General features: G+C 39.3%; 1 protein-coding gene across 1 annotated transcript in view; it reads right to left on the reverse strand.

Moving 5' to 3' along the window:
- Positions 1-25,175, reverse strand: part of TAOK1 (TAO kinase 1) — a 178,512-nt gene that overhangs the window by 88,921 nt on the left and 64,416 nt on the right. Inside the window, exon 3 of the mRNA XM_032279350.1 lies at positions 3,871-3,942. Within this exon, the coding sequence (XP_032135241.1) occupies positions 3,871-3,942 (72 nt within the window). The remainder of the gene's footprint in view (positions 1-3,870; positions 3,943-25,175) is intronic.

The following is a 25,175-nucleotide window of genomic DNA, read 5'->3' on the forward strand; positions in this document are numbered from 1 at the left end:
CCTGCCTCAGCCTCCTGAGTAGCTGGGATTACAGGCACGCGCCACCATGCCCAGCTAATTTTTTGTATTTTTTAGTAGAGACGGGGTTTCACCGTGTTGACCAGGATGGTCTCGATCTCTCGACCTCGTGATCCACCCGCCTCGGCCTCCCAAAGTGCTGGGATTATAGGTTTGAGCCACCGCGCCTGGCCTAGACATAATTTTTATATGCACTGGGCACCAAAAAATTCATGTGATTTGCTTTATTATAATATTTACTTTATTGTAGTGGTCGAGAACAAAACCCACAGTATCTTCAAGGCATGCCTATAGTTTATAACTTAATTATATAATTTACAAAATTATTTCACTCAAGGTAGGTAAGACAAATTTGAATTTGATCGAATTTATCATTAATGAACCTTATTAGAATTTTACAACCATACACCAATCATGTGGATAACTATACACCATATTCAGTGATTTTTCTTCAAAAGTCCAACCTTTCATTTTTTATATACAGTTTTATTGACATATATCATAAAGTTCACCTGTCGTGTTTTTGGCTTATTTCTTTTACCAAATGTTAAGGTTTGTTTTTGTTTTTAACTCAGATGAAGTAACTCCTTGAGATTTAAATTCCTAAATGCAGACTCTAAAATGCTAGTGAATAATTAGTTATTATATAAAAGTTCACAGAAAAAAACCAAGCAGTGCAAAAATCTTTTCCTACATAGTTTACTAAGAGCCTTATTCTCTAATACCTATCAAGAAATACAGATAAACCTTTGGTCTTAAGCTACTCCATGACAACCTTAACTACTTAGGCCACATCCTAAACATACTCTTTTTTTTTTTTTTTTGAGAGGGAGGGACGGTCTTTCTTGTTAACCAGGCTGGAGTGCAATGGCGCGATCTCGGCTCACCGCGACCTCCGCCTCCTGGGTTCAGGCAATTCTCCTGCCCCAGCCTCCTGAGTTGCTGGGACTACAGGCACGCACCACCATGCCCAGCTAATTCTTTGTATTTTTAGTAGAGACGGGGTTTCACCGTGTTGACCAGGATGGTCTCGATCTCTTGACTTCGTGATCCACCCGCCTCGGCCTCCCACAGTGCTGGGATTACAGGCTTGAGCCACCGCGCCCGGCCTCATAGTTACTCTTAAGAAGCAACCTGGGAACTCTAAAAATACATATCTGTTGGTCCATACCCAGAAATTCTACAGGTTTAGCAGGTGTGAGAGGGGGACTAGAAATCTGTTTTGGCTCTTGTTTTAATTTTTTTAAGCTTAATCACTGATTTGGGTTATATTCTTAATGGCAAGGAAAGTCGTATAAATAGAATACTTTAAGAGATGCTGTGGGCCGGGCACAGTGGCTCACGCCTGTAATCCCAACACTTTGGGAGGCCAAGGCAGGCAGATCACCTGAGGTCAGGAGTTCGAGGCTAGCCTGACCAACATGGAGAAACCCTGTCTCTACTAAAAAATACAAAATTAGCCGGACGTGGTAGTACACGCCTGTAATCCAAGCTACTTGGGAGGCTGAGGCAGAAGAATCACTTGAACTTAGGAGGCAGAGGCTGTGGTGAGCCAAGATCATGACATTGCACTCCAGCCTGGGCAACAAGAGCCAAAGTCCATCTCAAACAAACAAACAAACAAAAAGACCATTTACCTCCTATGTGATTGCACAAGGCCGTAACAGAACACAGCAAAATATATTCACAGTGTTTTGTGAAAAATGTTAAGATACATTATAAAATGCTAAATCCTCAAAATCTTTTCTATGGTCTTTAAGTTTCAAATTTGAATACTATGGAAGGTAAACTCAAAAAAATGTATTACTCAACATAATAAAATTTTCACGAAGGACACCAACATTAGACATTAAAAGATGATGTGGCAAAGGAAAATTTTTGTTCTAGGTGTGACTAATCAGACTCTAATATAGTATATGTACAAACAGACATAGGTAGATATACACACATAAATATATATACATATACACAATGGAATACTTTTCAGACTTAAAAAGCAAGGAAATTCTGACACATACTACAACATGAATGAACTTTGGAGATATTACATTATGTGATATAAACTAGTCATGAACAGACAAATCCCAAATGATTCCACTTATATTAAGTACCTAGTCAAAGTTATGAAGACAGAAAGTAGACTGGTGGTTGCAAGAGGCTGAGGAATTATTGTTAAATGAATACAGAGTTTTAGCTATGCAAGATAAAAAGAATTCTAGAGATGCATGGTGATAATGGCTGCACAACAACATGAATGTACTTAATTGTACTGAAATGTGGAATTTAAAATAGTTAACATAGTTAAGATGGCAAATTTTACAATTTATATTTCACCACAATTAAAAATAATTGTAAAAAATTTAAGATTAAAGATTGAATTCTCGATTTTCTTTTCCTTTTATATTTATAAATGTATTTTTTAAAAAATTGAGACAGGGGTCTCACTACGTTGCCCAGGCTGGTCTCGAGCTCCTGGGCTCAAATGATCCACCCAACTCGGCCTCCCAAAGTGCTGGGATTATGGTGTGAGCCACGGTGCCAGCCAGAATTCTAGATTTTAAAAAGCAGACTATATTTCATAAATAAATTTATGAAATTAGGTAGAATATAATCTGAAAAAACTAATTAGAATATTGGTGAACTAAAGTACATTCAATATAGCATTAATAATTTCATTTTTTAATTTTTCAAATTGTTATACATTACTTGTTTCTCACACTAGATATACACTGCATGTTGATTAAAGTTTGTTTAAACTGGCATTAAACAACATTTAAACCATTTTAAAGATCATAAGCCAAGTGTGGTGGCTCATGCCTGTAATTCCAGCACTTTGGGAGGCCGAGGCAGGTGGATCACTTGAGATCAGAAGTTCAAGACCAGTCTGGCCAACGTGGTGAAACCCCACCTCTACTAAAGATAGAAAAAATTAGCCAGGCATGGTGGCAGGTGCCTGTAATCCCAGCTACTTGGGAGGCTGAGGCAGGAGAATCACTTGAACCTGGGAAGTGGAGGTTGCAGTGAGCCAAGATTGTGCCACTGCACTCCAGCCCAGGGGACAGGGACAGACTCCATCTCAAAAAAAAAAAAAAAAAAAAAAAGAAAAAGAAAAGAAAAGAAAAAAGATCATATCCAATATGATTTACTGTCAAGTACATCTTATTCTACTTTAATGTTTTAGAAACTGATAATCCTTCCAAGATAAACAAAGAATAATATTTAAAACCACAGTTTAAAAAATTAAAAGCAGGCCAAGCATGGTGGCTCACACATCTAATTCTAGCATTTTGGGAGGTAAAGGCAGGCAGAACACCTGGAGTCACGAGTTCAAGACCAGCCTGGCCAACATGGCGAAACCCTGTCTCTACTAAAAATACAAAAATTAAAAACAAAAACAAAAATTAGCTGGGTGTGGTGGTATACACCTGTAATCCCAGCTACTCTGGAGGCTGATGCAGGAAAACTGTTTGAACCTGAGAGGCAGTGAAGGTTGCAATGAGCCAAGATTGTGTCACTGCATTCTAGCTGAGGTGACAGAGTGAGAGACTATCTCAAAAAAAAAAAAAATTAAAAGCAGGAGACACAATTAGGGGGGCTTTGGAGATACCAGTAATGCTCTGTTTATGGCTCTTGGTACTATTAGAGTTAGATGGGTACATCAGTTTGTGAAAGAAAATTCATTGAGATATATACTTAAGATTTATACAGTTCACCTATGTTAACACTTAAAAAATTCCCACCCTTCCTCCCCAATTAAAAATAGTATGTCTTCCCCTAATATGCCAATAAGAATGTATATATTTATTCTGAGATAAATGCAAGAAAGACAAAGAATGTACATATTTAACCTACCTCAGTAGACTGCTTTCCACTGTAAGACATTTTCTTGATGGCCACCACTTCATTGGTACGCACATCTCGTGCCTAAAGAAGAATAAAGAGGCATTGTAAAAATTAACAGGTGAAATTTAGGCAATTATTTATTTGCAGCTATAGAAGCATTTGTAAGCTACCATGTCAAAAAGGACATCAAAACTGCTTTCAAAGAAAATTTTAAAAATAACACTAAACAGTGATACTTATAAAATTATCCTGGAGCTAGTACTTTAGAAAAAAAATAAAACAGATTTACCTTCGAATAATCTAGTTGAGAAGAAAAATACAGCAAATCTGAGTAGTACTATAAACAAAGAGACAGTACAATACAAGTTTATGCTAGAAATAGATATCTCAGTGAAATAGACAGTTTGAAATCTCAATGAAATAGACAACTTTTTAGGAAAGAATAAATTACTAAAACTGACCTGAAGACAAAAACATGAGTAAAACAATGAGAAAAGATTGAAAAGAATACCAAGGAATGACCTTTACCATACTCTTCGGTGAAGAGCAGTTTTACCACAGGAACTTTCCAGAATACGTAAGAGGAAAATAGAAAAGCTATCCCATTAATTTTACAAAGGCAATTTTTTTTTTGAGACAGAGTTTTGCTCTTCTTGCCCAGGCTGGAGTCCAATGGCATGATCTCGGCTCACCACAACCTCCACCTCCCGGGTTCAAGTGATTATCCTTCCTCAGCCACCCGAGTAGCTGGGATTATAGGTATGCGTCACCATACCCAGCTAATTTTGTATTTTTGGTAGAGACGGGGTTTCTCCATGTTGGTCAGGTTGGTCTCAAACTCCCAACCTCAAGTGATCCACCTGCCACGTCCTCCCAAAGTGCTGGGATTACAGGTGTGAGCTGCCCCGCCCAGCCCATTAATTTTACAAAGGTAATTTAACCCTATAAGCAAAACCTCACAAAGAGTACAAAATTGAAAGTTAGGTGTCAATTTCATTTGTAAATATAGATGGGAAAACTCTAAAATTAGCAAACCAAATTTTACAGGGCATTAAAAGATTTTTCCTTTGGATACACTCTGGGTGGGGTGTCTCTCACCTGTAATCCCAGCACTTTGGGAGGGTGAAGCAGGTGGATCACCTCAGGTCAGGAGTTCAAGATAAGCTTGGCCAACATGGTAAAACCCTATCTCTACTAAAAATATAAAAATCATCCGGGTGTGGTGGCGAATGCCTGTAATTCCAGCTACTCTGGAGGCTTGAAGCTGGGAGGTGGAGACTGCAGTGAGTAGTGATAGTGCCACTGCATTCCAGCCTGGACAACAACAACAACAACAAACAAACAAAGAAAAAAAGGCTGGGCACGGTGGCTCATGGTTGTATTGTAATTCTAGTACTTTGGGAGTCAGGAGTTCAAGATAAGATCACAAGGTCAGGAGTTCAAGACTAGCCTGGCTGATACAGTGAAACCCCGTCTTTACTAAAAACACAAAAATTAGCCAGGCGTGGTGGTGGTGGGTGCCCATAGTCCTAGTCGGGAGGCTGAGGCAGGAGAATCGCTTGAACCCAGGAGGAGGAGGCTGCAGTGAGCTGAGATCACGCCACTATACCCCAGCCTGGGTGACAAAAATAAAATATAATAAAATTAAAATAAAATAAAATTAAATTACTATGACAGGAATGCAAAAGATTATGAAACTAAAAAACCTTTTGTAATTCACCACAGTTTTTAAAAGCCAAGGGGAAAAAATATATATATGAACTCTCAATAAAAGCTGAAAATGTGAGATAGTCCTAACGCTAAATAAATTCAATTGTAGAGAAAGCCAAACTTAGAAAAACAAAATTAGCAAGATAATTGCTCAACTATCATGTCTATTGAAAACAACTGCTAATCAAGATCAAGACAAGACTCCTTAAAATGCTATCACGATGATTATTTAATACTGTTGTTGAAATTCTGGGGGAAAAAAAAAAACAGAAACATGACAGTTAACTCTTTAGAAAAGAGCCGAACTCTCACTATGTTAAGAAGGTACAAAGTAATAGCTGTGAAATATTTAAAATGAGCTTAGTAAAAGGGTTAGAAACCATCTCAAAGCATCTTTGAAAAAACTTGTTTTCAATTCAGGTTCTAATGAATTCCCAAAGACAAAATGTTCTAAAAGTGGACTGTAGTGATGGCTTTTTGTATCTACTAAAAATAACTGAAATGTACATTTAAAACTGGTAGACTTATGGTATATAAATTATACCTCAACACACTGGTTTTTTTTTCTTTTTTTTTTTTTTTAAGGACAGCACCTGTAAAATTAAACCCCAATAAAGAGTGCTTTAAAAAATTAAATAAGGGCCAGGCACAGTGGCTCACACCTGTAATGCCAGCACTTTGGGATTACAGGCCAAGGTGGGCAGATCACATGGTCAAGAGTTCCAGACCAGCATGACCAACATGGTGAAATCCCATCTCTACTAAAAATACAAAAATTAGCCGAGTGTGGTGGTGTGTCCCTGTAATCCCAGCTACTTGGGAGGCTGAGGCAGGAGAACTGCTTGAACCCGGGAGGTGGAGGTTGCAGTGAGCCAAGATTCTGCCATTGCATTCCAGCTGGGTGACAGAGCAAGACTCTGTCTGAAAATAATAATAATTATTATTATTATATAAGATCAGGCACAGCGGCTTACGTAGGTAATCCAACATGGTGAAACCCCGTCTCTACTAAAAATACAAAAATTGGCCAGGCATGGTGGTGCATGTCTGTTGTCCCAGCTACTCAGGAGGTTGAGGCACAAGAATTGCTTGAACCCGGAAGGCGGAGGTTGCAGTGAGCTGAGATTGTGCCACTGCACTGCAGCCTGAGTAACAGAGGGAGACTCTGTCTCAAAAAAAAAAAAAAAAAAAAAAAAAAAAGACAGAGCTTATTATCTGTGTTCTGCTACATGAATCCAGTGAAGAACTAATGACATTTTAATTTCATCTGCTGGTGTATTGGTTAATAGAAAACTGCACCACTTGCTGTAAAGGGTGAAGTGGATCTATTTACATAAGTCTTGTTAGATATGAATTTCTTTTTCCAAAATGTTCTCTACTCATCTATGAGTCCCCTGATTTTGATTAATAGGACTAAAAGGCCATATAACAGCTTCATTGAGAAATAATTCATATACCATATAATTTACCCTTTTTAATGTACACAATTCAATGACCATTAGTACATTCACAGATCTGTGCAACCATTTCAACAGTCAACTGCAGAACATTTTTTATCTCCTCACAAAGAAACCCTAAAATAGTTAAAAGTAAATTTTACATTATGTATATTTTACAACAAAAATATCTTCCTCCACTTAAAAGAGGGAAAAAAACCCATAAATTATTTATTAGTATTATTAATTTTGAGATAAGGTCCAGCTCTGTCACCCAGGCTGGAGTGCAGTGGTGTGATCATAGCTCACTACAGCCTCAACCTCGTGGGCTCAAGCTATCCTCTTACCTCAGCCTCTTGAGTAGCTGGGACTACAAGTATGCGCCACTGTGCCTGGCTAATTTTTCTAGTTTTTGGTAGAGACAGGGTTTTGCCATGTTGCTTAGGCTGGTCTTGAACTCCAAGGCTCAAGCAATCCTCCCACCTTGGCCTCCCAAAGTGCTAGGATTACAAGCGTGAACCACATGGTGAAACCCCATCAGACCCAGCCTCCATAAACTCTAGCTATCAGTCTCCTGTCTCCTTATCTACCTCTCAGACCTAAGCAATATCTACTTTCTGTCCCTAGAGATTTCCTCATTCTGGAAATTTCATATAAATGTCATCATATATGTAGTCTTTTGTAATTGATCTCTTTCATTTAGCATAATGCTTTCAAAATTCATGACTAATGAGGTTGAGGTTCTTTTTCATGTGCTCTTGGGCATTTGTATATTTTCTCTGGAGAAATCTTGATTCAGGTCCTTTGTCTACTTTTAAAATTAAGTGTCTTTTTATTATTGAATTGTAAGAGTTCTTCACATATTCAAGACCCAAGCCCCTTGTCAGATAAATCATTTGTAAATATCTTCTCCTGTTGTTTGTCTTTTCACTGTTTGAAGCAGGAAATTTTTTAAACTTGAAGAAGTTTTATTTATCCTGTTGTTGTTGTTCATACTTTTAGTGTCCCATTTAAGAAGGCTTTGATAAAACAAATGTTATGCAGGTTTACCCCTACATTTTCTTATAAGAGTATTATAGCTTTAACTTCTAATCTTAGGTCTCTCATCTATTTTAAATTTTTTTTTTTTTTTTTTTTTGAGACAGAGTCTTGGTCTGTCACCCAGGCTAAAGTGCGATGGCACGATCTCGGCTCACTGCAACCTCCCCCTCCCGGGTTCAAGCAATTCTTTTGCCTCAGCCTCCCAGTAGCTGAGATTACAGATACACATCACCACACCCAGCTAATGAGACAGGGTTTCGCCATGTTGGCCAGGCTGGTCTCGAACTCCTGACCTCAAGTGATCACTCGCCTTGGCCTCCCAAAATGCTGGGATTACAGGCATGAGCCACTGTGCCCGGCCTGAGTTAATTTTTATATATAGTATGACGTATCAGTCCAATTTTATTCTTTTGCATTAAATAGCTAAATACAAAGCAAAAATTAACACAAAAATCACAACATTGTATTATATGTTTATATGTAGCTATAATACATATGACAGGAATAGCATAAAGAATATGGAAAGGGGTAAATAATTTCTACATTTTACTAGAGATGATAGAATATTAACAAATGAACTGAAAAAAGAAAGATGGGATGTTCTTCTAGTAGAGAGTAAAGAAACAGTAAGAAAAGCTTGCAGAAGTGTTTACATCATAAAATACTGTATAGAACAGAACCAAATGAACTATAAGTAACTAAAGAAGAACACAATACTACACATTATCTGTTCTCACCTCCAGAGAGAAAAAGAGCAAAACAAAGTAAGTTGTAGTCCTAAAGACAAACTAGATACTATTGAGAGAAAGAGATGAACAGAAATAGAGTAGGAAAAAGAAAATACATACAATAAATCGTTTTGTTTCAAACTAGGAAATTGCCTGTGAAGATCTATTTTAATAAACTCATACAATTGACCTGAAATCACTATATCAATTATATTATGAGACTAATGTGAACAATACTGAACAATTAATTTACTGTAATCACTGAAAAGATAAAACTTGCAAACCTGTTAAAAGAACAAAGATTAGTAAAAATCTTTTACTAGGAAACAAGAGGTAAATATTACATCCAATTTCAATAAATTAACAAAAAACCACTTTGTTACAAAGCAAATAAATTATTTTGCTGGGACCATATATGGTCTACTGTATTTGTTAGCCCGCTACCTGGTTCCCAAGCCAGTGTTCTCTTTGGCTTTTATATTATATTTCTTATCACGTGACCCATCTACTGACATCACATTGGTTCTATTTAAGGTATTGGAAACTAAAAGATTATCTTTATCTTCCTAGTAATCTAGAGACAGTGATCCTTTTAGACATCTGACTCTCTGGTTTGGTTTCAAATACTCACTATGATACCAGCCCTTGATTAGCTTGCCTGATGAAACAGCCATGCTAGCTGATTCAATTTGAGTATTTTCTAACTTAAGGTGATCCCTTACCACCAGAGGGTCCTTCCTTTAGAGAGTCTATAAACAAACACTGCACACTGCATCCTGTCGTGGAGTGGGGATGAGAGGAAATGTAATAGCAGAAGAGTGTGCACATGGGTTTCTCTGATACCAGAAAATATGAAGATTAGTAACCCAGAAATAGAATTACAGCAAAAAGAGTCAATTCTGAACTATATTCAAACTTTCCTCATCTACATGCTCATGTTTCCCACACATCAAGAAAACTAACAGAAAACACCTGCTTTGAGCAGTTCATTAACCTTGACTCCTCTGCTTTCATTCACTTGTTTCTGAGATTGTCCTAACCTGAAGTGGAGAGTTTCCTGGCCTCCTAAATCAGCATTTAAAAAAAAAATTCCCTCCCTACATTTCATTACACAAATCTGTCAAACATAGTTGGCACAGCACAGTGAACCCTTGTTATGCCTTCCTCTAGATCAGAAGTCAGCAAAGTTTTTCTCCAAAGGGGAAATAAGTAGTTCAGCTTTGTGGGCCACAAACAATCTATGTTGCATATTCTTTTTTTAATGTTAAAACTGTCCTTAGTTTAGGAGATGAACAAAAACACATCACAGGTTGGATGTGGTGTGAGGGGTGTAGTTTGTTAGCCCCATCTATAGAAAAATTCTTGGTTAACATTTTGTCACATTTCTTTTGAAATTTTCTATCTAAACATACATATTGTTATCGAAGAGCCATTTGAGAATAAATAGTCTGATCCTTTGTCCTAAAACACTTCTTCATGTTATCTCCTAAGAATAAGAACATTCTCATGAATAACTACAGTACAATGATCAAATTTGGAAAACTCAGAACTGATATAATACTATTATCCAGACACATACATAGTACACACTCAAATTTCACCAACGTTTGAATAATGTTCTTTACAGGAATTTTTTTCCAATCCAGAATCACACATTATGCCTAACTTCCGAGTCTCTCTTAAACAAGCTCCAGATAGCTGACTTAGAACAATTTGTTTTTGTTGTCCTGTTAGAATCTTATTTCTGGGACTATGAGACCTTCAACTACAGCTCTCTGAAATAATCCATCTTGGGTAGACCAATCTCACCAACTATTACATAAGGAGATACAGGCAACAGAGAATCACTTCCTCTCATTAAATAATTCCGCTCCAGGAGTGAGTCACTACCACATGTACCCCCTTATCTTATCAGAATATAAATGCTCTTTATTCTATTGATTTAAACTTTCACTCTAAACTGTTTACTCACCTGTCCACTCTCACTACTACTAAACTAAGTTCTCAGCATTTCTTCCCTAAATTATTACAAAAGCTTCCTAATCAGTCTCCCTGCTTCAATCTCTGACACATGCCAACATTTTCTCTACATTAATAAAAGAGTAAACTTTATTTCACAAATGGAAATAAAATATTTCTGTTGTACTTCAGTGGTCCCCTGCAGTCTTCAGAATAAAGCCCATATTTCTTTTTTTCACCCCCAACCCCCTGAAAGCCCGTATTTCTTAGTGTAATATAGCAGGTATTTATTTTATTTTATTTGGGACACAGGCTTGCTCCGTTGCCCAGGCTGGAGTGCAGTGGCACGATCTTGGCTCGCTGCAACCTCTGCCTCTGGGGTTCAGGCGATTCTCTGCCTCAGCCTCCCGAGTAGCTGGGTAGGATTACAGGTGCCCATCACCATGCCTGGCTAATTTTTGTATTTTTAGTAGAGGCAGGTTTCACCATCTTGGCCAGGCTGGTCTTAAACTCCTGACCTTGTGATCCACCCACCTTGGGCTCTCAAAGTGTTGGGATTATAGGCATGAGCCACTGCACCCGGCCTGTAGCAGGTATTTCAAGAGCCCTTTATTATCTATCTTTCTTCCCTTTGCATCTTTAATTCCCACTATTTTCTTGATCCTAGACATACCAACTTCAGTCATACTCACCAAAAAAGACTACTGACAAAGTTCTAGAACTGGAATAATGCAATTTTACAGTTTTATTTTGAAAAAGTTAAATTACTGATATTTTGCAAAGATGGGACTTAATTTAGTCTCTTTAATGAAAGGAAATGAACAAGAAACATTACTTTCTCCACTTTGTAGATCATACAGGCAGGTCTAAAGAGTCGAAAAACCTGCTGAAATTGAAAACTTTGCAATATAAAATGAAAGACCAACTGCTCCAAAACACCACATCTTTTTTTTTTTTTTTTTTTTTGAGATGGAGTCTTGCTCTGTCTCCCAGGCTGGAGTGCAGCATCACAATCTCGGCTTACTGCAACCTTTGCCTCCATCTCCTGAGAAGGTGGGATTACAGGCATGCACCACCACACCCGGCTAATTTTTGTATTTTTAGTAGAGACGGGGTTTCACCATGTTGGTCAAGCTGGTCTCGAGCTCCTGAACTCGTGATCCATCCGCCTCGGCCTTCCAAAGTGCTGGGATTACAGGCATGAGCCACCACACTTGGCCAATACCATATCTTTAGAGAATGATATATGAAAAGGCTAGGTCAGTACAATAAATATGACTAGTGAGGATGTGGATCTAAATTACACAGCAGAGGTTACATGGGAAAAAAAAAAAAAAGAGGAAAGAAGATGCTAAGAAAAGGGAACCCTTGTACACTGTTGGGGATGTAAATTAGCACAACCACTATGAAGAAGAGCTTGGAGGTTCTTCAAAACACTAGACATGGAGCTACCATATCATCTAGCAATCCAACTACTGGGTATATGCTCAACGTAAAGGAAATCACTATTATCAAAGAGATATCTGCACTCTCATGTTTACTGCAGTACTATTCACAATAGCCAAGAGTTGGAAACAACGTAAGTGTCCATCAACAGACAAATGGATAAAGAAAATGTGGTATATACATACAATGAAGTACTATTCAGCCATAAAAAAAAGAAAGAGGCTGGGTGCGGTGGCTCATGCCTGTAATCCTAGCACTTTGGGAGGCTGAAGCGACTGGATCACTAGAGGTCAAGACCAGCCTGGCCAACATGGTGAAATCCTGTCTCTACTAAAAATTTTAAAATCAGCTGGGCATGGTAGTGGGTGCCTGTAATCTCAACTACTCGGGAGGCTGAGGCAGGAGAACTGCTTGAACCCGGGAGGCAGTGGTTGCATTAAGCCGACAAAGTAGGCAATATATGTAAAACAATCATATAAAATAATCAGAGAGCAACAAACGCAGGCATAACTTTAGGAACGACAATCCTTGAAAAAAACAACAGTATGCAAAATGAACTCCAAATTTACCCAGCTTCATCTCTGAACTTGCGGTAAAGGAAAATAAAGTCCAAGAAGAAAGCCAGGTTTAGGAGACAGAAACCAGAGTCAGAAGCTGACAAAAGCACAATCTCAGAAAAGGAAGCTGAAAAGCAGTAGCTCAAAAATCTACAAGTTATCCTTAAGTACCTGGCCAACATGGTGAAACCTGGTATTTACTAAAAACACAAAAATTAGGCCAGGCACAGTGGCTCACGCCTGTAATCCCTGCACTTAGGGACACTGAGGTGGGTGGATCACTTGAGGTCAGGAGTTCAAGACCAGCTTGGCTAACACAGTGAAACCTTGTCTCTACTAAAAATATAAAAAAATTACCTGGGCATGGTGGCACATGCCTGTAATCCCAGCTATTTGGAAAGCTGAGGCAGGAGAATCACTTGAGCCCAGAAGCTGGAGTTTGCAATGAGCCAAAATTGAGCCACTGCACTCCAGCCTGACTCCGCCTCAAAAAATAAATAAATAAATAAAAATTTAAAAATAAATAAATGAAAAATAAAAATACAAAAAACTGCAATCCCAGCTACTGGGAAGGCTGAGACAGAAGAATCACTTGAACCCAGAGGCAGAGATTGCAGTGTGCCAAGATCGTGCCATTGCACTCAAGCCTGGGTAAGAGAACAAGACTTCGTCTCAAAAAACAAAACAAAACATATTGAAATACCACTACACACCCACCAGAATGCAAATAAAAATGACTGTCAATACCAAATATTGGAAAGGATAAAGAGCAAACCAAATTCTCATAAACTGCTGATGCGAGTGTAAAACTTCTACCTCTTGATTAAATCATCTGGGAATTGATTATAGAATTAACATATGCTGGACGCTGTGGCGCGTGCCTGTAATCCCAGCTACTTGGAAGGCTGAGGTGGGAGGATTGCTTGAGCCCAGGAGTTTTGGGCTGTAGTGCGCTATGCCGATTGGGTGTCTGCTCTAAGTTTGGCGTCAATATGGTGACCTCCTGGGAGCGGGGGACCACCAGGTGGCCTAAGGAGGGATGAACCAGCCCAGGTCAGAAACGGAGCAGGTCAAAACTCCCGTGCTGATCAGTAGTGGGATCTTGCCTGTGAATAGCCACTGTACTTCCGGTGAAGTACAGTGGAAACACAGCGAGATCCCGTCTCTAAAAACAAACAAAAAAAGCTAACATATACTTGCCCTATGACTCAACAACCCCATCCTTGATATTTACTGAAACAAAAACATCCATAAAAATAAGTCTACATGAATTGTTCACAGCAACTTTATTAATAATAGTCAAAAACTGTAAACAGTAGAGCTTTCTGCCAACAGAAGAATGGAGAAACAAACTGTGGAGTAATCATGTAACAGTGTTATGGTTAATTTTATCTGTCAACTGGGCTAGGCCATGGTATCCAGATCTTTAGTCAAATACTGTTTATATGTTTTTGTGAAGGCACTGTTTGGATGGCAGTTAAATCAGTAAACTCAGGCCGGGTGCCAGTGGCTCACGCCTGTAATCCCAGCACTTTCGGAGGCTGAGGCAGGTGGATCACTTGAGGTCAGGAGTTCAAGATCAGCCTGGCCAACATGGTGAAACCCCGTCTCTACTAAAATATACAAAAATTAGCCAGGTGGCTGGCGAGCCCCTGTAATCCCAGCTACTTGGGAGGCTAAGGCAGGAGAACTGCTTAAACCCAGATGTGGAGGCTGTAGTGAGGGGAGATCACGCCACTGCACTCCAGCCTGGGTTACAGAGCCAGAGTCCGTCTCAAAAAAAAATTTAAAAATACAAAAAACTAGCTGTTCACGGGGGCACACACCTGTAATCCCATCTACTTGGGAGGCTGAGGTATGAGAATCACTTGAATCCAGGAGGCAGAAGCTGTAGTGAGCCAAGATTACACCACTGCACTCCAGCCTGGGCAACAGAGTGAGACTCTGTCTAAAAATAAATAAATAATAAATCAGTAAATTCTAAGTAAAGCAGATTGCCCTCCATAACATGGATGGGCCTCATTCAATCAATGAAAGCCTTAAGAAAACAACTGACCTCCCTCTCTGAGGGAGAGGGAATTCTGGCAGCAGACTGTTTTTGGACTCAACAGCAACTCCTCCCTGAGTCTCCACATTGCCAGCCTACTCTCCAAACTTTGGGTTTGTCAGCCTCCACAATCAAGTGAGCCAATTCCTGTAAGTAAATAAATACATTGTTCTGTGTGTGAGAGAGTGTGTGTGTGTGTGTATACCTGCATAAGAAACTACCAAATGGACACACATAGTAAGATATTTCCCCCCCAAAAAAGGCTCTTTAAATTAATATATTGTACAATTACTGTTGCTGGTTTCACTCTTCTCTTTGCCTGCTTGGGCATTAATGCCATATGGTTTTATTACTGTGTTGTAGTTATTAATGACCAACAGTTCAAAGCTACTTTTAGTCGTCTCCTGTGTAATATCCTTTTGCATTATTTTCTAGGTTATTCACTTACTCTCCTTTTCTTCATTTTCCCTCCAAAGTGGCAAAAATGTCCATAAGGGGGAAATATAATGATATTTATCATGGCATTACTTTTACTAGCAAAATAAAAAGGGGGGAGGAATGACCTAAATATCTAATCATATAAAATGACAAAAAGCAAATTATGTAACCTAAATACATATATGATGAAATAGAAAAAAAAAAGAGCAATATAGCAAAATACATAACAATACTATTTGCTTCCGTTTTAGAAAGTATAGTGAATGCCAGAATACACATTAAATATTATTTACAGTTATATATAGGGTGACCAACAATCTCAGGTTGCCCTGGACTAAGGTGTTTCTAGGACATAAGACTTTCACTGCTAAAACTGGGAGGGTCCTGGTCAAACAGGGATGATAGGAATTATTTACATATTATTTCAAAAGCTGAAAAGATTTAAAATGAGGCCGGACATGGTGGCTCACGCCTGTAATCCCAGCACTTTGGGAGGTGGGTGGATCACCTGAGGTCAGGAGTTCAAGACCAGCCTGGCCAATGGTGAAACCCCACCTCTACTAAAAATACAAAAATTAGCCAGGCATGGTGTGCATACCTGTAATCCCAGCTACTCAGGAGGCTGAGGCATGAGAATTGCTTGAACCCAGGAGGGGGAGATTGCAGTGAGCTGAGATCACGCTACTGCACTCTAGCCTAGGCACGTGAGCGAGACTCCGTCTCAGAAAAAAAAGAGTAAAAATGGAAAATAAAAATTTAAAATAAAACATTATCAGTGGTCATCTGGAGGAAAAATAATTACAAGTAATGGTTTCTTTCCTTTAATACTTTTGTTTTTAAAGTTAAAGGTGGTATAATATGTCACCTTTACATGAACATGGTAAGTTTACTAAGAGTCTTTTACTGAAAATCTCAAAACATAAGAGAAGATGCTTCAAGATGAGATTTCGGTGAAAATAAAAAAAAAAAAAAAGGGAGAGAAGATGAAAGTAAGTAAATCAGGAAAGAATGGGGGGCCAGGCACAATGGCTCACACCTGTAATCCCAGTACTTCGGGAGGCTGAGGCTGGCAGGTCACTGGAGGTCAGGAGTTCAAGACCAGGCCAGCCAACATGGAGAAACCCCATCTCTACCAAAAAATACAAAACTTAGCCAGGTGTGGTGGCATGTACCTGTATATTCTCAGCTACTTGGGAGGCTGAGATGGGAGAATTGCTTGCACCCGGGAGGCAGAGGTTGCAGTGAGCCAAGATCATGCCACTGCACTCCAGCTTGGGTGATAGAGTGAGAACCTGTCTCAAAAAAAAAAGTAAAAGAATAGGGAAATGTTACAGAAATAGAACTATATGACAACATTATAGGCTGAGTATACCTTATGCAAAATGCTTGGGACCACAAGTGTTTCAGATTTCAAATTTATTCACATTTTGCATTATCTGCATTATATTTACTGGCCGAGCATCCCAAGTCTGAAAATCCAAAATCTGAAATGTTCCAATAAGCAGTTCCTTTGGGTGTAATGTCAACACTCAAAATGTTTTGGATTCTGGAGTATTTCAGATTTTCAGATTAGAGATGCTCCATCTATAATAGACAAATTCCTAAAACTTACAAACTAACTCACTCAAGAAAATAGAAAATCTTAACACACCTATCTCAAGTAAAGAGACTGAATCTGTAATCAAAACCTCCCAAGAAAGAAAAGTTCAGAACATCCGGGTCTATCACAGTCTCAAAAAAAAAAAAAAAAAAAGAAAAGAAAAGAAAGAAAAAAGAAAAGGAACAGTTCAGAACCAAATGGCTTCCCTAGTAAATTCTACCAAACATTTTTGTTTTAGAGACAGAGTCTTGCTCTGTCCCCCAGGGTGGAGTTCAGTGGTGCGATCTTGGCTCACTGCAACCTCCGCCTCCCGGGTTCAAGGGATTCTCATGCCTCAGTCTCCCAAGTAGCTGGAACTACAAGCATGAGCCATCACACCCAGCTAATTTTTGTATTTTTAGTAGAGATGGAGTTTCGACATGTTGGCCAGGCTAGTCTCAAACTCTTGACCTCAGATGATCCGCCTGCGTTGGCCTCCCAAATTGCTGGGATTACAGGCGTAATCCACTGCGCCCAGCCCTACCAAACATTTAAAGAAGAGTAATATCAATCCTTCACAAACTCTATCAAAAAATAGAAAAGAAGGGAACTGGCTAGGCGAGGTGGCTCACGCCTGTAATCCCAGCAGTTTGGGAGGCCGAGGCAGGTGGATCACGAGTTTAGCAGATTGAGACCATCCTGGCCAACATGGTGAAATCCCGTCTCTTAAAAAAAAAAAAAAGAAAAAGAAAGAAAGAAAGAAGAGAAAAGAAGGGAACACTTCCTAACTCACTCTATGAAGCCAGTATTACCCTAAGGCCAACACCAGATAAAGACATCACAAGTAAACTACAGACCAGCATCTCTTACAAATGTGGAATGAAAAATCCCCAACACTATACTATCAACAGAAACCTAGAGTATATATATATATTAAAAGAACTACAAACCATGATGAAGTCTGATTTATCCCAGACATGCAAGGGTGATCTAACCTAACAAAATCAATTTGTTATACCACATTAATAAATGAAGGAAAAGAAAAACACACGATCCAGCTTGATGCAGAAAAGGCTTTTGAATCCAATACTTTCGTGATAAAAACACTTAAAAAGTAGGAATAAAAGGATCTTCGTCAACATGATAAAGGGTATTTATTAAAAACCCTGTGCTAACATCATACCCAATAGTAAAAGGCTGAAAAAGCTTTCTCACTAATATCAGGAACAAGACAAGATGCTCACTTTCACCACAGCTATTCAACACTGTACTGGAAGTTCTAGTCAAGGGTATTAAAACAGGAAAAACAAAAGGCATCCAAGTTAGAAAGAATGAAGTAAAACCATCTCCATTTGCAAATGATATAATCCTGTACGTAGAAATTTCAAAGGATATAACAGAAAGATACTAGAGCATACAAACTCAGCCAAGTTGTAGGATACAAAATGAAGATACAAAAACCAGTTATGTTTCTATACATCAGCAATGAACAATTTCAAATGGAATTAAGAAAGTAATTCACTTACACTAGCATCTGACTGAATAAAATACCTAGGAATGACCAGGTGCAGTGGCTCATACCTGTAATCCTAGCACTTTGGTATGCTGAGGCAGGTGGATCACTTGAGGTCAGGGGTTCGAGACCAGCCTGGCCAATATGGTGAAACCCCGTCTCTACTAAAAATAAAAAAATTAGCTGGGTGTGATGGTGCACACCTGTAATCTCAGCTACTCAGGAGGCTGAGGCAGGAGAATCACCTGGGAGGCAGAGGTTGCAGTGAGCAAAGATTGTGCCACTGCACTCCAGCCTGGGTAACAAAGCAAGACTCTGGCTCAAAAAAAAAAAAAAAACAAAACCAAAAAACCAAAAACCTAAGAATAAGTTGAATGGAAGTAAAACATTTGCAACTAAATGCAAAATAATGCTCAAAGAAATTGAAGTTATAAATAAATGTTTAGAAAGACATTCTATGTTCATGGATTGAAAGACTTAATATTATTAAGATGCCTATACTACCAAAAGTGATCTACAGAGTCAACACAATCCCTATCAAAATTCTAAGTCTTTTTTTACAGAAATAAAAAAAGCCATGTCAACTGGAAAGTGCTAATAAGGAAAAAAAAAGCCAATCCTCAATTCATATGAAATTTCAAGGAGCTCTGAAACAAATCTTAAAAAGAATAACAAAGTTGAAGGAATAAAACCTCTTGATCTCAAACTTACCACAAAGCTACAGTCATCAAAATGGTGTGGTACTGACATAAAGATAGACATATAGATAAATGGAATAGAATTAAGAATTCAGAAATGAATCTATAAAATATGGCCAATTGATTTGACAAGGATGCCAAGACAATTCAATGTGGGAAAGAACAGTCTCTTTAACAGATCGTGCTGGGAAAACTAGATTTACACACACAAAGGAATGAAGTTGGGATCAGGTGTGGTGGCTCACACCTATAATCCCAGCACTTTGAGAGGCCATGGCAAGGGGACCGCTTGAGCCCAGGAGTTCAAGACCAGTTTGGGCAACATAGCAAAACCCCATTTCCCGCCCCCCAAAAAAAAAGAAAAGAAAAAAGAAAAAAAATTAGCTGGGCCTGGTGACACACACTTGTGGTCCCAGCTGTTCTGGAGGCTGAGGTGGGAAGAAAATTTAAGCCTAGGGAAGTTGACAATGTAGTAAACTGTGATGACATCACTGCATTCCAACCTGGGCAACAGAATGAGAGACCCTGCCTTAAAAAAATAAAAAATAAAAAAAACTAAGTGAAAGAAGTTAGACCTCTACCTCACACCATATATAAAAGCTAACACAAAACAGGCCAGGTGTGACCGCTCACACCTGTAATCCCAGCACTTCGGGAGGCTAAGGCAAAAGGATCACTTGAGGTAAGAAGTTCAAGACCAGCATGGGCAACATGGCAAAACTCCATTTCTACTTGCACTCCAGCCTGTGCAACAGAGTGAGACTCTGCCTTAAAAAAAAAAAAAATTGGGGGGGTGGGTGGTGGTGCACGATGGCTGAGAGGAGGCAACACTGGAATGCAGCTCCTAGGGAAAGAGACACAGAGGGCTAGAGGACTTCACGATTCCAAGCGAGGTGCTGGGTTCATTTTGGTGGGACCGGAAGAACTCTGAAAATAGCCCCAGGGAAGGAGCCAAAGCAGGGCAAGAGCTGCCCAGGGAGGGTGAACCAAGACAGAGCAGAGGGTGTCCCCACCTGAAACGTGCAGCTGGCTCAGAGGGTCAGGGATGTCACCCTCTTGGTGCTCCAATTTGGATCCTGTGCTTACCTCATCCCTCCTGCAACCCACTGTCCACAAGAGCCCCGCCAGACTGAGGGGCACCATGGGTTGTGAGGCAAATCTGAGCAATGGCTCCCACCTGGTGTTGCAAGCCATCTGCACCGACCTGGGCGGAAGCTTGGACCAACACCAGTGGGACAGAACAACCCGTCCCACAGAAATAGGCAGAGTTGAAAGCAAGAAAACATGCCATAAGGCCCAGCAGGCCCCGCCCCCCCACAAAACTCAAACTGAAGCCCGCACTAGAGAGCTTGGCAGCGAATACACCAGTTTGACCCCAACCAGGAAGATCGAGCTCAAGGAAGGAGAGACTCCACTGGGAAGGTGGGGCTAATCTCACCTGCAAACAAACTCCAGGGGAAGACCACCCACCCAGCAACCTTACTGAATCCGAGGCAGCCCAGCAGTACCTCTACAGGCCAAAAAGATATAGCCTAACTGCAACAGAAATGACGTTGGCTCAGAGATTCCTCCCGAAATCACCAACTTCAAAGATCAAAGGGAGATAAATCTTCAATAAAATACTGGCAAACTGAATCCAACAGCACATCAAAAAGCTTATCTACCACAATGAAGTAGGCTTCATCCCAGGGATGCATGCCTGGTTCAACATACACAAATCTATAAACATAATCCATCACATAAACAGAACCAAAGACAAAAACCACATGATTATCTTAATAGATGCAGAGAAGGCCTTCGGCAAAATTCAACAGCCCTTTATGCTAAAAACTCTCAATAAACTAGGTATCGATGGAACGTATCTCAAAATAACAAAAGCTATTTACGACAAACCCACAGCCAATATCATACTGAATGGACAAAAACTAGAAGCATTCCCTTTAAAAACTGGCACTAGGCAAGGATGCCCTCTTTCACCACTCCTATTCAACATAGTATTAGAAGTTCTAGCCAGAGCAATTAGGCAAGAAAAAGAAATAAAGAGTATTCAGTGAGGAAAAGAAGAAATCAAATTGTCCCTATTTGCAGACAACATGATCATATATTTATTTATTTATTTATTTATTTAATTTTTTAAAATTTGTGATCATATATTTAAAAGACCCCATCATCTCAGTCCAAAACCTCCTTAAGCTGATAAACAACTTTGGCAAAGTCTCAGGATACAAAATCAATGTGCAGAAATCACAAGCATTCCTATATACCAACATCAGACAAACAGCCAAATTACGAGCAAACTCCCATTTGCAATTGCTACAAAGAGAACAAAATACCTAGGAATACAACTAACAAAGTATGTAAAAGATTGCTTCAAGGAGAACTACAAACCACTGATCAAGGAAATAAAAGAGGACACAAACAGATGGAACAACATTCCACGCTCATGGTTAGGAGGAATCAATATTGTGAAAATGGCCATACTGCCCAAAGTAATTTATAGATTCAATGCTATCCCCATCAAGCTACCACTGACCTTCTTCACAGAACTGGAAAAAAACACTTTAAACTTCATATGGAGCCAAAAGGGAGCCTGCATAGCCAAGACAATCCTAAGAAAAAACCTGGAGGAATCACGCTACCTGACTTCAAACTATACTACAAGGCTACAGTAATCAAAACAGCATAGGACTGGTACCAAAACAGAGATATAGACCAATGGAACAGAACAGAGGTTTTGGAAACAATGCCACACATCTACAACCATATGATCTTTGACAAACCTGACAAAAACAAGCAATGGGGAAAGGATTCCCTGTTTAATAAATGGTGTTAGGAAAACTGGCTAGCCATATGCAGGAAGCTGAAACTGGACCCCTTCCTTATACCTTATAGAAAAATTAACTCCAGTTGGATTAAAGATTTAAACATGAGAACTAACACCATAAAAACCCTAGAAGAAAACCTAGGCAAAACCATTCAGGACATAGGCCTAGGCAAGGACTTCATGACTAAAACACCAAAAGCAACAGCAACAAAAGCCAAAATAGACAAATGGGATCTAATTAAGCTTCAGAGCTTTTGCACAGCAAAAGTAACAATTATTAGAGTGAACCAGCAACCAACAGAATGGGAAAAAATTTTTGCAATCTACCCATCTGACAAAGGGTTAATATCCAGAATCTACAGAGAACTAAAGCAGATTTACAAGAAAAACAAGCAAACCAACCCATTCAAAAGTGGGCAAAGGATATGAACAGACATTTTTCAAAAGAAGACATATATGCGACCAACAAACATGAAAAAATGCTCATCATCACTGGTCATTAGAGAAATGCAAATCAAAACCACATTGAGATACCATTTCACGCCAGTTTGAATGGCGATCATTAAAATATCTGGAGACAAGAGATGCTGGAGAGGATGTGGAGAAAAAGAAACACTTTTACACTGTTGGTGGGAATGTAAATTAGTTCAACCATTATGTAAGACAGTGTGGCGACTCCTCAAGGATCTAGAAATAGAAATTTCATTTGACCCAGCAATCCCATTACTGGGTATATATCCAAAGGATTACAAATTGTTCTGCTATAAAGACACATGCACACATACGTTCACTGCGGTGCTATTTACAATAGCAAAGACCTGGAACCAACCCAAATGCCCATCACTGATAGACTGGACAAAGAAAATGTGGCAAATATACACCATGGAATACTATGCAGTCATGAAAAATGACGAGTTCATGTCCTTTGTAGAGACATGGATGAATCTGGAAACCGTCATTCTTAGCAAACTGACACAAGAACAGAAAACCAAACACCGCATGTTTTTACTCATAGGCGGGTGATGAACAATGAGAACACTTGAGCACAGGGAAGAGAACAACACTCACTGGGCTAGGTTAGGGAACGGAGGGTAGGGGAGGGAAGGGACATGTATCAAATAAAGATTTTATATCTTGAATATACTAAGAACCCCTGGCCGGGCCCAGTGGCTCACGCCTATAATGCCACCCCTTTGGGAGGCCGAGACAGGTGATCACCTGATCAGGAGTTTGAGACCAGCCTGGCCAACACGGTGAAACCCCATCTCTACTAAAAATACAAAAATTAGCTGGGCGTGGTTGTGGGTGCCTGTAATCCCAGCTACTTTGGAAGTTAACGCAAGACAATCACTTGAAGCTGGGAGACAGAGGTTGCAGTGGGCCGAGATCAAGCCATTCCACTCCAGCCTGGACAACAAGAGCAAAACTCCATCTCAGAAAACAAAGACAGTAATAAAAAAACACTAAGAACCCCTAAAATTCAACAAGAAAGAGACAGCCCAAATATAAAAATGGGAAAGGTAATATACATTTCTCCAAAGAAGATACACAAATGACACTTGAAAAGATGCTCAATATCATCAGTCATCAGGGAAATGCAAACAAAAACCACACTAAGATATCACTTAACATCTAGTATGATGGCTATAATAAAAATAAGTGGAAAACAAAAGGTGCTGTTGAGGACATGAAGAAACTGGAACACTCATACATTGCTGGTGGGAATGGAAACGGTACAGCTGCTGTGGTACAGTTTGGCAGTTCCACAAACACACACAAAATACTATAGGAACTGGCAATTCCACTCCTAGGTACATACTCTAAACTGAAAACAGGGACTCAATCAGATACACATCAGTGTTCATGGCAGCATCGTTCACAATAGTCAAAAGTGGAAACAACCCATGTGTTCATCAACAGACGCATGAATAAACAAATTATGGTTTATACATACAATGGAATATTATTCAGCTATAAAGAAGAATAAAGTTCTCACACATACTGCAATATGGATGAAGCTCAAAAACAAATAATATAAGCTAGAAACAAAAGGACAAATATTGTTTGACTCCATTTCTATGAATATCTAGAAATATCTAAGCAAATTCATAGAGATGAAGGGAGATTACAGGTACCAGGACTGGGAGGAGGGTGAAATGGGGGTTAATGTTAATGGGTACAGCGTTTCTACTTCGGGTCATGAAAATATTTTAGAAGTAGATAGTGGTAATGTGTAAATGTTAAAAGTAATTAAAACAGCAAATTTGATAAATTTTTTTTAGCTCATACTCATGTACACACACACAAATGCACATAAAAAAAAACATACTTTGGGCCGGGCGCGGTGGCTCAAGCCTGTAATCCCAGCACTTTGGGAGGCCGAGGCGGGTGGATCACGAGGTCAAGAGATCGAGACCATCCTGGTCAACATGGTGAAACCCCGTCTCTACTAAAAAAACTACAAAAAATTAGCTGGGCATGGTGGCATGTGCCTGTAATCCCAGCTACTCAGGAGGCTGAGGCAGGAGAATTGCCTGAACCTGGGAGGCAGAGGTTGCAGTGAGCCGAGATCGCGCCATTGCACTCCAGCCTGGGTAACAAGAGCGAAACTCTGTCTCAAAAAAAAAACAAAATAAAACAAGAATGAAGAAAAAATACTTTGGTATATCTGTCAAATAATGATCCTAGACCCCAGAATGAGACTTTACAGAAGTAGAAATCAGAGAAAGTCTGTGTTCTGCAATATTTAATTCTATAGCAATGCAAGCCATAAGACTCATAAAAACAGTGTGCTAAGAATTCTAAAAAAGTAACATGTAAGTTAAAGCAAAGTAATTTTTCTTTCTTTTTTTTTTTGAGACAGGATCTAGCTCTGTCACTCAGGCTAGAATGCAGTGGTACAATCTCGGCTCACTGCAACCTTTGCCTCCTGGGCTCAGATGATTCTCCCACCTCAGCCTCCTGAGTAGCTAGAACTACAGGACTGCACCACCACACCTGGCTAAGTTTTTTATTTTTTCTAGAGACAGGGTTTCACCATGTTGCCAGGGTGGTCTCAAACTCCTGGGCTCAAGTGATCCACCCACCTTGCCTCCCAAAGGGCTAGAATTACAGGCGTAAGCCAACAAAGCCTGGCCCACAAAATCATATTCTTTCTCATTTTTTTAATATTCCGAGAAGTTCAATAAATAAAACAATTTTCATATTTGAATCTTAACCCCCCCACACACACACACGCATACTCACTCTCTCTCTCCTATGCAAGTGACTATAAAACGACTGTGGCCTCTCTCTCTCTCTCTTTTTTTTTTTTTTTTTTTTTTTTTTTTTTTTTTTTT

This window comes from Sapajus apella, unplaced genomic scaffold, assembly GCF_009761245.1.
Source record: "Sapajus apella isolate SASKATOON/1434 unplaced genomic scaffold, GSC_monkey_1.0 scaffold12, whole genome shotgun sequence".
NCBI classification, from domain to species: domain Eukaryota; kingdom Metazoa; phylum Chordata; class Mammalia; order Primates; family Cebidae; genus Sapajus; species Sapajus apella.